The sequence below is a fragment of the Cryptomeria japonica genome, chromosome 2 (genome assembly GCF_030272615.1).
Source record: "Cryptomeria japonica chromosome 2, Sugi_1.0, whole genome shotgun sequence".
NCBI classification, from domain to species: Eukaryota; Viridiplantae; Streptophyta; class Pinopsida; order Cupressales; family Cupressaceae; genus Cryptomeria; species Cryptomeria japonica.
The window spans coordinates 567,532,967-567,550,057 of record NC_081406.1 but is presented as its reverse complement, the minus strand read 5'-3'; the positions used below and the strand labels follow the sequence as shown (position 1 = coordinate 567,550,057).

Below are 17,091 nucleotides of genomic sequence, written 5' to 3'. Positions count from 1 at the left end.
CAAGTTTCGTGGGGGTTGTCCCATGATTTAGGTTAGTTGAAATAGGTGACAACACATCTTTCCCCCGCTCTATCTCTCTCGCTCTCTAAGTTTTTTTCTCTATTAATTATTTTCGTTGCCTTCTTTCTCTCTCACTCTTGCCCCCTCTGTCTCTATCTCCATATCTCTCTCTCTCTAATATCATTATATCCACCTCTCTTTTTTATTCACTTTGTCATGTATGATATCTCTAAATCTCTAAATCTCTATCTCCTTCTTTCTCCTCTTTTCATATCTTTCTATACACATCTCTCTATCTCTTTCCCTAACCCTCTCTATCTATCTATATATATTTATATCACTTCCTCTCCCTCTCTCTGTATATTGACATCTCTCTACTCTCTTTGTATCTTTCTATACATATCTTTCTCTACCTTTATCTCCTTATCTATCTATCTATCTATCTATCTATCTATCTCTCACCCTATATTTATCTATCTCTTTTCCTATCCATCTCCATCTCTCTATATTTCCCTCTCCCTCTCTATATAACAAACTCTATCTCCCTCTTCCCCCCTTTCCTTTTTATTTCCCTCCACATTTCTCTCCTTTATTCGGGCTTCCTATTCCCCCCCCCCCTCTCTCTTCTTGTATATCTCTATTTGTCTCTAGATCTTTTCCAATATATGTCTATCTCTCCCTCAATCTCTTTTGTTTCTCTCATCCTCTCCATATCTATTTGTCTATATCTAGTTCTCTTTGTTTTTCTATCTCTTTAGCTATCTCTCTATCCCCCTCTCTCTATATCTTCTTATATCTCTATCTCTTTATCACTTTATATTTTACCATCTATATATCTATTTCTCTCTCTCTCTCTCTCTCTCTCTTTCTCTATAGATCTCTCTCTATATCTTCCTTTCCTAATCTCCCTCTCTATCCCCTATCTTTCTATCTTTATCTCTCTCTCTACATCTCTCTATCTTGGATCTATTTTTTCCTCTTCCTCTCTTTCTCTATCTTTATCTCCACCTCTATCTTTCTCTTTCCCCCTCTATTTCTAAACATGTCTCCCTCTATCCATCCATCTCTCTCCCTCTTTATCTCTATATATGTCTCCCTCTATCTATCTCTCTCCCTCGCTTTCCCCTCTCCCTCTTTTTAGACCTCTATATGTATATCTCTTTTACTCTCTATATGTATCTCTCCATATTTTTTCTTTCATCTATCTCTCTATATCTATCAAGTTATCTCTCTATCTTTGTCTACCAATAAATATATATCTCTCTCTCTATCACTTCCTGTATCTATCTTTCTATTTCTATTTCTCCCTCTCTCTATTTATTTATCTCTTACATCTCTATCTATTCCTCTCTCCTCTCTCTATATTTATCCCTCCATACCTCTCCCCTTCTCCCAATAATCCTCTCTCCTTTCTTAATCTTTATCTCCATCTCCATCTCCATCTCCATCTCTATCTATATCTTCTTCTATTCCTCTATCTCTTTAACTCCCCTCTCTCTCTCTCTCTCTCTCTCTCTCTCTCTCTCTCTCTCTCTCTCTCTCTCTCTCTCTCTCTCTCTCTCTCTCTCTCTCTCTCCATCTTTCTATCTTTATCTCTATTCGTCTCCCTCTTACCCTATTGCAAACATAACATGAGCCTGTTGGTAATTGAACTTGATTATCTTCCTAATTCAAATTTTTAGTTTGAGTTATGATTGGATCCTTATTAGTGGAAGCATAGTTCATTTGATGCTATCACTTCTCCATTGAGACCATTGTTGCACAAACAAATAATTTTCTAAATGGTCTAGAAATTGACCTCATGTTACTACAAAAATTTATGCAAAAAAAGAGCAAATTTTCCCTAATTGACCTTCCACACTTTTTTGGACAACCATTGCACAACAAGGTGCAATTGCTAGTATTGTACAATTTTATAGTTATTAATAGTTATTATATATATATATATATATATATATATATATATATATATATATATATATATATATATATATATATATATATATATATATATATATATATATATATATATATATATATATTAAGCAAGTACTATCAAGGTAGGGATAGCGCCCTATATTAATCAAAAAAAGATTACAAAGTATATCCGACTGACTCAACCTGCCAACCAACTCGACGAAACCGAACAAAACAAAACACTACCAAATTACAAAAGCCTTAAAATGGTGGCCACCCGCACTCTAATAGTCACCACCTTATCAATACTGGCTTCCGAAAGCCAACCATCTTCATTCTGCATCATCCTCCTAAATGGGCCCATGTCTACGTTCGTGACCCCAACCCGGATAGTTATAATTAATATTACATAAATATAATTAATAATGTAATTATATTATAACTATTAGTACTATTTTATTGAAGCAAGAGTTATAGTTACTATTACATTAATATAATTAAAATAATATATTTTAAAATGATAATAATTTAAAATTATGATAATTATAATACTATGAAGGCAAATACTTGCCACTAAGTGACATTTGTTTCATTTTAAATAGAAAATAGACAAATCATTTTCTTTTAGCTTTATTTTCATGAAAAAAAATATTAGAAACTAGAATGAGATAATTATCTTTATTTTAAATTGTTATTTTAGTTTTAAAGTTAATCTAAATCAGTTCATGTTTTTTAGTCAATTTCAACTCAATAATTTAAAATGTAATCCTAATTATTTACTTAAGAATTCCTGCGTCTGTTTTTGTTTTAGTTTTTTAATTTTTTATGCGGAGATCTACAATGACATCAAAATATAGTAAACAAAAATCCATTGTTGAAAAAATTTGACTTGCAAATGACAAGTATTTCAGCTTTTTTGGAGGTGTTATTTTATTATTCCAAATAAAATAGAACCCTACCCACTCGCTTTTGGAGGTGTTATTTTTTTATTCCAAATAAAATATAACCCTAGCCACTCGCCACTTGTCTCAAGCTAGATTTATAGCTTTTTGCATTGAGTACTTTATAATAGATTTGTATTCTTGATGTTTATTATTTTAGAAGAACATTTATTTTACATATGATTATCTTTTATTATAAGATATTTCTCGACACATTTTACATATATACATTTTAGGTATAAGTATATTAGTTTTATTTGTTTTAAATGTTTTTGTTTTTGTTATTGTTTTTTTTTTTGGTTTTGACTCGGTGAAACCAAATGTGCGACGAGGTGTGTTTGTTTTTGTTTTTGCTTTTGCTACATGCACCGTCAAATCCATTGATGTGAGCATGGTTAGGAATTTGTCAAGACAAGACCCCAAAGGGTTGGAATAAAATATTGATTTCCATGACCAATTCATACCTAAAGCTCCGGGTGATCAACAACACCCACGTTTTCTGCTGGTCTTCTCCATTAATTTCTCCCAATGTCACTTTCATTCACACCGGGGTGAGGGAGGGAAAACCCAAAAAGTTTTAAGCAAAGCACTAAGAATGGACTTTTGACTACGATGCTTCTGAATTGTTTACAGTATAAAATGGGGAAAATGTAAGTGTTGTTCAACGAATTGGAAGACTAATGTGGCAGGACAGGTAGGTAGTGGAGCTCTGCCTAATAAAAGCTGCGTGCTCGTTACGCCTTTTACCCTTCTTGGCAGTAATTGAAAAATTTGCTTTTAAGAAAACGCGCATTCCGTTTGAACGAGTTCTTCAACACGGTTACATGTTTATATATTCCCACTCTGTCTTCATATAAAAACAGGTCTTGGTCTTCTATTTCCTGCAAACCCACAGATTTTGTTTTGTGTTCTGGCGAAAGAGCGTTTTAAGCATATTGAAGTTGTTTTGTGAAGTGGGTTGACCTGGGAACATGGCTTTTCTAAGCACTCGGGCTATGCTGGTTTTGGGTGTATCAATGGCGGTCGCCCTCCACTGCGCTGCTGCGGCTACTTACACCGTGGGAGGCAGCACAGGGTGGGCTGTGCCCACTGCCAATACGCTATACACCAGCTGGGCTTCCAGTAACACCTTCAAAGTTGGAGATTCACTCGGTAAGTTTCTGTGCCTGAATTTTGTGTTGGTTATAGGAAGTCATGGGTTTAGGTTAAGATTCTGAACAGGGGATTCTTATCAGGCCCCTGTTTTTCAAAATGTGAATTTTGTTTTGCTTCTTTTGTGACGATTTGAGAGATGAAGATGGGCTTTTAGGGAGGATTCAGAGGATATGGGGTTGAGAGTCGAGCTTTTGTTCTGTCCGGGCTTTTTAAGCTTGTAGCACCAATGGAATAGGACCCAGAAAATCCATTTTCTTCCTTGTGTTAGTGATGAAGGGTTTCTGCCTAGGAGGTTTTTAATCATTCCAGGTTATCATAGTGACAACCACTCTGCCTTATGATCCCATGATTAAGCAAGACCTTTGATGCAAAGCTCTGGATGAACAGGGGAGGGGTTGGATTTGAAATACAGACACAGGTAGACATGGGATTGGATATCTGTTACATTGATTTGTGTTCTCCTCCAATCGAGGAAGGATCCCGTATCTAAACCCCTCTGGGTTTCTCTTGATCAAAATTTGGTTTGCTTTTTCTCAGAAGGCATTTTGTTTTGAAGTGAATTGGCCTTTATTGTAAGAACAGGGGATTTTTGTTGTAAGCATTGCTAATCTGCCTACACCAGGTCTACAAACCAAGGGTTAAAATGCCCTTCTTGTCTAGCAGATTGTATTATGGATCTGATGGACTCAAAAGTATTCATAGATGGACAGTTCTAAAATAAATCTAGTGAACTTATGTATGGTTTCTTGGCTTAATTGAATCACATGAAATTCACCTGAAACATATATATGTATATTTTCATATGACTGATTTTAATTTTCCTTACTGCAGTGTTCAACTTCGCTACAAATGCCCATGATGTTCGTCAAGTGACTAAGACAAATTACGATAGCTGTAATTCAACTGGTGCCTTGCAAACCTATGCAACTGGACCTGCCACTGTTAATCTCACAGCATCAGGTCCTCATTACTACCTCTGTAGCTATCCTGGTCACTGCAGCGGTGGGCAGAAGTTATCAATCACAGTCTCAGCAGCATCACCATCACCATCACCATCCCCAGCAACATCACCAGCCCCATCACCATCTTCATCCTCATCACCACCATCAGCAACACCAACACCAACACCATCCCCTTCATCTTCATCTTCGCCATCCCCTTCATCATCAGCTTCACCTCCTCCAATGGCTTCTGAATCTCCCACTGGTACACCGACCACTCCTGCTGGTACTCCTACCTCTCCTGCTGGTACTGGTTCTACTCCCTCGGGTTCTGGTTCTCCACCTGCTTCCACTCCAACTGGTTCTACATCAGATGCTTCCTACCGTTCCATTTCATCACTAACTGCCTGGATGGGCATGCTCTGTGGTGCTGCTGCTGTATTCTTTGTGCTATAAGCATAGAGCAGAATATGTCATTCATACACAATCTTTAGAACCTGTAGGCAGGATCCTTAGGGAAAAGAGTTTTTACTATTTGTCTATCTATTTATCCGAATTGTGTTCTGGATTATCTTTAAGGACTGGTTCTTTGTCTTTGAAGATTCTGAGCAGCTTTCTTCTACACATATTTGTTATTCTGACATTATTTGTATGACATTCCTTTTGATTTTGTACTGTATTTTCTTTATCATGATTGTGGTGAGATAATGGAGTTTTATCTGATTTGGTGTAGTTTACATGTGGATACAACTGATATATGTAGCAGATTATTTTTCTAATTTTGCCCTTCTTTTCTATCAATTTAGTAAGAATAAAGAGCGCAGGACTGTAGATTATGGATATTGTATCAAAGTCGGATCATTGACAGAGTAAAACTATCTTCTTAAAACGAAAATGTTTAAAAATGTATTATTCATGAACCCTTTTGTATTATACTGTACACAAGTTGCATGACACAGAAATGAAAAATATGATTAATTATAGTAACCAGGTGTGGGAAAAAAATTGACAATCATCATTTTATCTAGCTTTCATCTAAGGAACTTGAGGTGAATGTTACTGCAGAATTTTGACATGGTATTGGAAAATTAGTTATGTGATCTTGGCAGCACAAGTTATCCATAGGTTGGAATTTGGAAAATCATTTAATGTGCTCAATTTTTTTTTGTTATGTTCTATATCAATAAGAAGGTTAAAAAAGTATGATTTAGTCTTTTAGAGATATCTACTTCCAATTTTTCAGTGCAACTGATTTACAGTTTGGAATTTGCAAAACTGTTTAATATGGTTGAAAAGTCATTCATGGTTTGAAATTTGTAAAAACCACTCTATGTTTTAAAGACTGGCTTTTGTTTTAGATGAAGTAAAGAATGGTAGGAGAAGTTAGACAGTCTTAGAGATATCTACTTAACATTTTTTAGTTCAACTGGTTCAATTTGTAAAACCATTTAATGTGTTTCAAAGGTTGGGTTATGTTCTCGACCAATCAAGAATGGTAGGAATTCATTTTTCAGCACAGGGTATTCATGGTTTGGAATTTGTAAAATTATTTAATGTATTTTAAAGATTGGGTTTGGTTCTAGACCAAGTAAGAATGGAGGAGAAGTCAAACATGGTCTTAGAGATATCTAGGGAAAGAGCACCAGTAGCTGTCATAGCTACTGGTTTGGAATTTGTAAAATTATTTAATTTATTTTAAAGACTGGGTTTGGTTCTAGACCAAGTAAGAATGGTAGGAGAAGTCAAACACGGTCTTAGAGATATCTAGGGAAAGAGCACCAGTAGTTGTCATAGCTAATTTCGCACACCCACAGATCCTAAATGGTACATTGGATTTTGACTTTTTTTTTTAAGTTGTCTTTGTATGCAACTTAACTGCTTATAGCTATTGATCTGGCTTCTGGAATCAATTATGCACACAAAGGTCAAAAAGTACACATTTCAAAGTGTCCCCTGATAGTAACAAATTTATTAATGGTGTTTTCACTATGGTGGCTATTGGGGGGTCAGCATGAAAATAAGGTGACGGTTATTGGAACTATGTTATCTATTGGTACTCTTCCCCTACTTTCCATTTTTCAGTACAACTGGTTCATAGTTTGGAATTTATAAAACCATTTAAAGTGCTTCAAAGATTAGGTTATGTTCTAGACCAACCAAGAATGGTAGGTTTTCGAACAAGAATGTTAGGAAGAGTTTGGCAGTCATAAAAATGTTTACTTTCATCTTTCAGTCCAAGTGATTCATAATTTGCAATACATAAAACCATTTAACATGTTTCGAATATTAGATTATATATATATTTTTTTTAACAAAATCTTGAAAATTTCTACTTTTACCTTTTAAAGTGCATTCCTCTCATATAAATGATGAAATGAACTCTTTTATTAAAAAAATATTTTAATTCTTTTAATTACAAATTTTCAATTTTTTTGATACAATAAATGTTATAATAGTTGACTTCCTCATGGTATCAAAATTTTTATTCTGATATGGAGTGCTAAGATAAGGTAATTTTACAATAATAAAAAAGCGAAGCAAAGAAAAAATTGCAAGAGGAATAGATACAAGATAATAACCTTGCATAAATTAAATTGATGAAGAAAGGAAACTAATAATTTCTAACCAACCTCATTATAGTGATTGTTGGTAAGTTTGGTATTATAGAGGAGCTCTTCAAAAAATAATATGTCAATTTTATTTATTTGAAAGTTGAAGTTTTTGAGTTTGAATATAATTGATTTCTTTAAATTAATTAATTAATTAATTTTTATTTGTTAATTAATTGAAAAGTAACTTGTTTAATATAAATTTTTCATATTTGTTATTAGATTTAAAAATTGGACAATTAAATTAGCAAATTTCACACACTAAAAATATAGTTTGACTTTTTTTCTTAAACAACATTTAATAAATAAAAATCTTAATTTAGTTTCAAAAAATGACTTAATAGTTAGAAAAGAATATTGTTAAAATAGAATTGTCTATTATTAGCTACAATACAAAATTCCATATACCTAATTTTTTTTGGTAATAGTTGTTTTTTTCTTTGTCAACCATTATTTGTCATCTTAAACAACTAAAATACCTCCAACAATAATTATTTAGTAATAATTCATTTTCACCAACATAAGCAATTTCACTTCATTTACTTCTCCTTAACTTCATTAGCATCAATTAACTTTATCAGTATAAATTCATCAACATTATGTTGTTTGACATTATAATTTCCTATACTCTTCCCCTTGTTGTCAAATCTTTATATTTACAATTTTGTTTCATAATTTTATACATTCTTCCCTTTGACGTCAAATCCTTATATTTACAATTTTGTTTTCAAATATAAATGTATTGTCTTTCTTAGCCTTTGTCATTATTTTTGCCAACTTTTCATTTAGCTTGCAAAAATGAATTTCAACTCTTTCTTTGCATCAAGTGTCTCATGTAATGGTGCTTCAGTTTTGAGTTTTATCCTTGCATGAAATAAAACAAATGACAACCCAAAACAAATTATTCCAACTTAAAACTCAGTGCCGGTAAAACAAACTTAATGCCGGTAAAACAGATTAACAGTTATAGCAATATTGGTATAACTTAATGCATGGAACAAAAAGAAAAACAACATCCACAACACATGACACATAGATTTTGACATGGAAACCTTGTAAGGGGAAAAAACACGGTGGGAAACCTTACCCACAATCAGATGATACTACTACAGATAGTAAGTGAATACAATAATGGGGTGTGCACATGCAGAAAGGCCAACTGCTAGAGCTCATTGCTCAATCACAAAATAGGAGTCACACTGACTACAACTGGATGGTTAAATCCAATAACAATGTACTACTTCAATATAGCATCTGCAATGTTGGATTCAGTACCGGTTTAAGCTTTGACCATGAGTGCCAAACACCTTCATAACCTTTCCTTCAACCTTTAGATAATATTTGCGTGATTAACACAATGATCTGCTTATACAATGATATTCAATATTTGCACACACCCATAATATGATCTTCAATAAGATCTTACAATTATTTATACAAAACCTTAAGACCTTATCATGAGGTCAGCTCACTAAAGATATTACATTTAAATCAATTACAAATAAGTCTTGATGCAATACAATATGTCGGTCTCAATACATTTACACATTATTCAATCAATAAACCATTTCCAAAACGTGTCGTGCTGATCTGGAACATGATATCTTGTACCGATCCATAAGGGTGAACTCACAATAGTGGTTCCCACTTTTGACACTGAGATGAACATTTTTAAAATAATCTTCAACTTTTGAGAACTATAACTTTTCAACTATTAAAAATTTGAAGATGATGTAAATTAGTGATTTGTAGCATTTTGTTTGTAGATTCTATATACATTTTTTTCAATTTTTTTTGAAGGATTTTAATTTTTTTTTTTCCATCTCCCTCGAAAAGTAGTTTTTTACAACAAACTACATTTTTTAAGAGTGATGTGCCTCCCGAGACGCATAACTTTTTTTCTATAAATGATAAAAACTTAATTCTTTCGAATTTTGGTTTGTAACATCAATATCCAGAGCTTGCAATTGGTTTGATAGTGATATGTTCAATAGTTTTCATTTTATAAAGTTTTGAAGTCCGACTAGTCATAATTCAGACACAGGTTTAAGTTTGAACACATAACTTGTTCTATATATATTCAAATTCAATTTTTTTTTTGTTAGAAAGAAGACATCAATACCTGGGGCTTACATATTTTTCAGAATTTTTTTGAATCAGTTTCCTATTTTTCCCAACGCGTTGAACAGAGAAGTTCATGTTCGGTGAAAAACCAATATTCCATAAAATTAAAAAAAAACAAGAACATAATAAATTCAAAATATAACAAAATTATACTCGTTGGAAAGCTTGCTCCAAGTATTACCATCTAATATTTTTGGGTTATCAAGATTATTTCATTCGTGCTTTGAACCTGAGCTCCGAAGTCATAAATTCTTTAGAACTCTGAAAAAATTTGGGAGAAACCTCTAACAACACGGTTCAAATGAACACTGGTTCGAGCGAATTGGGTTCGCTCGAACCATAAGGGGTTCGAGCGAACCCACATTCGCTCGAACCCCTACGCTTAATTGTGGCCCGTACTTTTTGGTAACGGTCAAGTTCGAATGAACCCGACCATTTTTAACTGTCGAATTTTGTTCGAACCCAGGCCGACGCAATTTTTTTTTCTCATTTAAGGTGGAGTCGTATAAATGTCCATAATTTTTTTCATTTTTTATCACACAAATGATTAAAATAATTCGCATTTTTGGATGAGAGAAGACTTTTGAAAATTATTTTGAGGGCAATAATTTGAAGATATTTGAAGGTTTTTTTAAAAGCATGGGGAACAAGAAGAGAAGGCAAAATAAGACTTCAAAGAATTATTCTCCCGAAATGGAAGAAAGATATCGAGAACAAAGAAGACAAAGATATTATGATGCAAGTATGTATTTTTATTTTTATTTCTATTTAATTTTATATGTATTACTTACCAAAAATAGTGTTTATTTGTTAGTATTAATTAGTTCAATATTTTTTATCTAATATTTTTAGTTAAAATTAATTTAAAAAATCTTAATTAAATTAATTGGAAATACTCTACTAGGATTAAAAATAATCTCGTATTAATTGGAAAGCATAATTAATTTGAGACAATATGTGTATCTGCAAATTTCAAATTCCATTAACTTGCTTGTTGTGTAATTGCATTTTTCTCCTAGTATATAATTAAGTCCATTTATAATAGATAAGACCTATTAAGTAATAAAATTAATAAGACCTATTATGTCATAATTTAGGTTCTAACTTAAATATATATTGAATATTTAAGACATGTACTTAATTTAATGTGATAGGAAGTTAATATCACATAATATATCTGTCTTAAGGGGAGTCAAGTATATTAATGTGAAATGTTTTTGCATACGTGGTCATATTAATTTTAATAATAAGGCCTAGATTATGTGATAAATTAGGACTCTTACATTGATTATAGGTCTTAAATGTGACATAAATTTAGAACCTATTACATGTCATAATTTAGGTTCTATTTATATGACTTCACGTATGCAAAAACATTTTAGATTAGGAGGTCTATTATGCAATAATAGGTCTTAAATACACATGTGACAAATTATAGTCCACCTGTTATGGCATAACAAATTAATATGAGGTCACCTTTATCGTATGCATGCATCAAAATATTTGTACTTTTAATTTTTAAAATTGGAATTTCTAATTTATATCAAAATTTCATTTTATGTGTTATTAGTGAGAGATTGAGGTTTTCAAAATAACTCATCAATATTTATTTCCACTTTATATGTTTATGTTTATTTGTTATATTAGCGCAAAACAAAATTTAACCTTAACACTATACGTAAGGAATAACATAAATTAAACGATAATAATTTAAACTAATTATAATTCTTCATGTGTAAATCTAGTTTCTATTAAACATCAGAAAAAAATATTAAAATAATTATCATCTTCTTGAAATATTAATTATTGAACAAAGTTTAACTCTAACTCTAAACCTACTCAAGCACACTAAATAAATTTGAGCCCTAATCCTAACCTGAGAACAAATTGAACTTTAAACCTAAACCTAATTTAATTAGAGTTATAACACTAAGGTCCTGAAAGTAATTAAATTTAATAAACCCAATTGAACCCTAATTTTAACACAAAGCTTTAAGCCAAATTCACCCCTATCCTTAAACCTAACTGAATAATCTATTAATTTGAACCTTACACCAACTCTTAAATTATGTGCAGAACGGGCTCGAGAAGAAGGGAGTTCTGAAGCGGGAGTCGAGGCAAACAAACTTGTTGAAGAACGTGATATAGTTGATGAACATAGGGAGGAGATTGTCCAAGTTGAACCAATGGAGGTTGAAGGAGAGGGGTCAGGCTCCTTACCTCCTACCACTAATATGGACGAGCATATTTTGGATCTAGCTAAATAGGTGAAGAGAAATATTTCTTATAAAAATTTAGATCATTTACTTGAAATGGATGTGGATGAGTTGAAACGTCTTAGTGAAGAACCTAGACATACTAAAAGGAGGTCAATGAATAAAAGTGCAAAAGAAATAATGTCTCATTTCAACAATCTTGATACTACACTAGAAAAAGCTCAATTGTTATCAATTGTACTTACTCATAAAGACTTAATAGATCCACTGAAATTGTTGGGTATAGATACAACAAGTCAAAACATGAAAACTTCTCAGCTACAAAAATCTATTGTTGATAATGTTAAGAAAGGTTTGGTGAACATTGGTAAAAAATCTCGAACAGTAGATAAGACCATTTCAAGAAGAGTGATGTTGACATCTTTAGTAAATGAAAGATTGCCTCAAAAAAGACAAATCTCTTCATTGTCATCTGAGTTTGGTTTTAGTAGAAGGACAATATCTAAATATGTTAACAAGAGAAAGAGTTTGGATGATACTACCTCAGAAGGGAATTGGGCAATTATGTGTAGAGCTCCTCGTTCTGATAGAATTGAAGATGTTGTCAGGAACTTTGTGACAAGTTTTTGGAATGATAATTCTCATCCTTCATCAAACAATAGAGATGTTATCAAGCAAAGGATTGGTCCCGATCATTATGATCTCCATGTAAAACATTGGATAGGCACAACAAAACATAAATTGTATGTGTTGTTTACTAAAACAAACCCTCATATAAAGATTGGACAAACCATATTTGAACGGTTAAGGCCATATTATGTGAAGTTAAATAAAGTATTTGAAACTTGTTGTTGTCGTTATCACATCAAATTTGACTTGTACTATCAGGTGTTTCGAAAGATTAGAGAAGATAGTGATGGTTATGAAAATGCTCCTCCTAAACGAACAAGTCAATTCATAGCATCCATTTTATGTGATAAATCAGATGATAATGCAACCAGTCAAATAAATTGCATAAGAGGAATTTGTGGAACATGTGGGGACTTGGCTAAATTGACTTTGAGAGATGAAGATACTGACACGAGGAAGATGGTAAATTGCAAGAGTTACAAGTCCAAAAAATTTGAAACAAAATTTGGAAAGGAATCTACAAGGCTAGATTATGTAGAAGAGGAGATACCTATTGGAACATTTATGAAATTTTTTCGTAAGTTGATAAAACCATACATATGCCATGGTTTTTTTGCCAAGTGTCAAGGAGAACAATTTAAAAGATTAAGAGACACTTTCCCACTTGGAACTATTCTATCTGTAGTGGACTTCACAGAGAATTACTCTTTTGCACATCAAAAAGAGATTCAGTCAGAGTATTACTTTTCAAAGCAAATCACTATTTTGGTGCATGTGTGCTATCGACATGCACAGATGAATTTGGATGGTGTTGATAGTACATTTGAAAATTGTGTCATTAAGAAAGAGTACCACTTCTATATCAGTGATGATAAGGAGCATGACACACTTTTGGTACAACATTGCTTTAAGAAGTTTTTTGAATATTTGAAAGATAGAGGCATAACAATAGTTAAACATTTTGTTTGGTCTGATGGATGTGCGACATAATTCAAATCTTTGAGGCCATTTTATGCACTATGTAGATATCATCAAAATGACAAAATACCACATGCATGGAGTTTTTTTGAGAGTGGTCATGGAAAGGGTGAACATGATGGTGCAGGAGCTTGTATCAAACGTGCTCTAAGAAAGCATCAAATAAAGTACACAGGAGAATGTATAGAAGATGCACATGATGTTGTTGAATTGTGTAAGAAACACTTTGAGCAACCTAATTATCATGGGGAATCATCATCGAGAACATACAGACCCATTCCATATAGAGTGTTTTGGGAGATAACCGGTACGTGTTCTCTTTTAGTATTTTATTTAAATTTTTTTAATTTAAAAAAAAATGTTCCTAGTTCAAATGTTTCAATTTTACAACTTGATCTACATGTACATGTTCTTGTACACATGTACATTTTGCAAATGTGGATAGAAGATCAATGCATGGATGCAAGAGCGTGGAGAGGACAAGATCTTTGCATTGTGTCATGAGTACAGATAATCGCCCATGGACATTATACACTAGGGATTATTCATGTTTTTGTTCTGAATGCATTTTCGAAAACTATGTTCATTGCAAGAACCAAGAGCTTGGATATGTTAGTGAATGGAAATTGGTGCCACTAGATGTTTCTGACACATACGAGGATTCAAATGAGGACAAAAACTTTGAAGACATTCCTTTGATTTCTGGCGATTATGATCATATTTCAGGATTGATTAAAAAAGGTACATATGACGTACACATGTATATATTTCCTTAAAAAATGTTGCGTACATGTAAATATTTCCTTGAAAATGACATGTACAACATAGAATTTATTTAACTTGTGTCAAATTGCAGGAGATATTTTTGCAGTCATAGCAGAAGATGGAAATATAGAAGGTGTTAGTTATTATTTATTGCGTTGCACAAAAGAGAGAAAGAAGTTATCGAAATATGAAATTAGTGATGGAATGTCATTTCCCACAGGTTTGAACTGATTTAAATATGTATGTACAAATCGCTTACGTGCAAATTTTTAATTTCTCACATTTCCTATATACATGTATGTATGCAGGCTCAGTTGTAGTGCAAGAGACATATTTCAAACAAGTTAAAATTGTTCAACATGGGATTCATTTCACTGAATACCAAATTGACAACAAGGTATATCAGTATAGTCACTTGGTCATTGCTGTTGGCCTAATTCTTCAAACAGTTCCACATCGAGGGCGGTCTCAAAAGTGGAGACTAGATAGTGAAGATCATGACAAAATATTAAGAGTTATTGAAGAGCGTTCTGAACCACTTGATGTGGTATGAACTATATATATTTAGTAATCCAAATTACACATGTGGTTCAACCCACATGAATTGAATTAATACTTGACAAATTTTAGATCTCTTAACTTGTTTTGAAGCTTGGATAAATATTTTTTAAGTTTAAATTCATGAAATTTTTAATTATATCAAATTAGGATGTATGAAGTTAATTCAAGTATGTACATGTTTAAATGCATGTTTAATTTGTATGTATATATAGTACTATATCTAATTCCAAATGCACATGTAATTTGTAAGGACCACTAGTTAAAATGTAATTTAATTAAAAATGCATATATAAATTAGAATGTAATATGTACATGTGTAAAATTGATATATGGAATTAGGACATGTGTAATTAGGACATGTACATGTTGTGAACTATTTAACTTGTATACATACCTAGAAGCACATACCATGTGAACTATTTAGTACATGACCTATTAAGTTTAGTTTGTTCATTTCATATTAATTAGTTTGAAAGTGTGATTTTTATAAATTGTTCATTGGAGTGGATATATGAGCTTTTGTTTGAACATGTTCTTTTAAATTTTAATGCATATCTACTGTATGTACATACGTGTTACATGTAGTTTAAAATTTAAAGTTTTTGCTCGAACATGTGCATTCTTGATCACACACACACACACACACACACACACACACACACACACACACACACACACACACACACACACAGACACACAGACACACAGACACACACACACATATATAAAATCCAGTCCAGTCCATCAAACATAAAGTACATATATAATCTAACATGTATGTACATGTGCACATGGAATATATAATCTAACATGTACATGTGAATATATATATAATCTCTAGTCTAAACTTCATATCACATGATGAAGGAAATATATATAATCTGATCAAACACAACGGAGGTATAAAGTATATAATCTTAGAGTCTAAACTTCATACATGCATGAAATATACAATCTGATCAAACATGTTACAAACGAGGTATAAAGAATATAATCTAGTCTAAACTTCATACATGATGCATGAAATATATATAATTTCTTATCAAACACAAACCACCTTTATAAAGTATAATCTAGAGTCTAAACTACATACATGCATGAAATATATATATAATCTGATCAAACACAAACCACCTGTATAAAGTATAATCTAGTCTAAACTACATACATGCATAAAATATATATAATCCGATCAAACACAAACAAGGTATAAAGTATAATCTAGTCTAAACTTCATGTGCGTGCATATATATATATATATATATATATATATATATATATATATATATATATATATATATATATATATATATATATATATATATATATATATATATATATATATATATATATCATGTCGGCCACGAACTGAGCGACCATCTAAGGGAGACTCCTGGTGAGAGTCTAGTCCAATAGACCCCTGCAAAATTAGAATTTATTTATTTATATTAAATATAATATATCTATCTCTATAGACACATGTACATCAAATCCAAGTAGAGTTAAATAAAAATTTAAATATAAATTGTAACGTGCATGTATACATACATGTACATATATGTACCAAAAACCATAACTAACCTGTCCACTAACAACATCTAAAGAATCTCTCCTACGCACATGCTCAGAACTCAAGGAAGGAGTGACATGAGCTAACTATTATGCATACAAATGATTAGTCCACGATCAATTTAAATGATCTACAAATTAAAACTTAGAACTAGATTATTTATTAAACATGATCTATATATATATATATATTTATCCTACATTACAACATGTATACAATGTATCTTCTAAAAATTTAAACGCACATGTACATGTACATACCTATGTATCAGGAGTAGGCTGTATAGTCCAATCCTGTCCTGTGATCATATCAACAACATCACTGGTGCCTGCATATCTCTCTCTGGCTGTACGTATCATTGAGGAGTGCAAGGGGCTAACTAGATGACTGGGCATCATGGATGAAGTGTCTGACTGTAGTAGCATGTCCATAAACCCAGTATGACTCAAATCTCACAACTGCTCATCAAATGAGTCCAAATCCTCATATGTGATATGAACCTGATCAACTCGTATCTCCTCCTCAAATGAATCCAAGTGGCCCTCATCTGTGATATGGACCTGACCAGCTCGTAGCTCCTCCTCTGCAGCAACAGAGTGATCTGTAGGTGGGTCAGTGCCTGGAGCATGCGTAGAGTGATGAGAATGTTGTTACTGCCTTGGGGTATCTCTGAGAACCTCCTCT

The 17,091-nt window shown here is 32.4% G+C and overlaps 1 protein-coding gene across 2 annotated transcripts; it reads left to right on the top strand.

Moving 5' to 3' along the window:
• The first annotated feature begins 3,347 nt into the window (after positions 1 to 3,347).
• Positions 3,348 to 5,633, top strand: LOC131041531 (cucumber peeling cupredoxin). 2 transcript variants are annotated; one of them, XM_057974658.2, is made up of 3 exons: positions 3,348 to 3,552; positions 3,722 to 4,010; positions 4,845 to 5,633. In XM_057974658.2, exons 2-3 carry the CDS (start codon positions 3,830 to 3,832, stop codon positions 5,408 to 5,410), a joined length of 747 nt encoding a protein of 248 aa, XP_057830641.1. In that variant the 5' UTR covers positions 3,348 to 3,552; positions 3,722 to 3,829; the 3' UTR covers positions 5,411 to 5,633. The 2 variants fall into 2 exon arrangements, with proteins under 2 accessions (XP_057830641.1, XP_057830640.1); XM_057974657.2 differs by having other exon boundaries at positions 3,348 to 4,010.
• The last annotated feature ends 11,458 nt before the right edge of the window (positions 5,634 to 17,091 follow it).

Bases quoted from the DNA above. Each gene is read 5' to 3' on its own strand.
- LOC131041531 (XM_057974658.2), top strand. From the start codon at position 3,830: ATGGCTTTTCTAAGCACTCGGGCTATGCTGGTTTTGGGTGTATCAATG. The intron at 4,011-4,844 runs GTAAGTTTCTGT...TCCTTACTGCAG, and splicing joins CAAAGTTGGAGATTCACTCG to TGTTCAACTTCGCTACAAAT.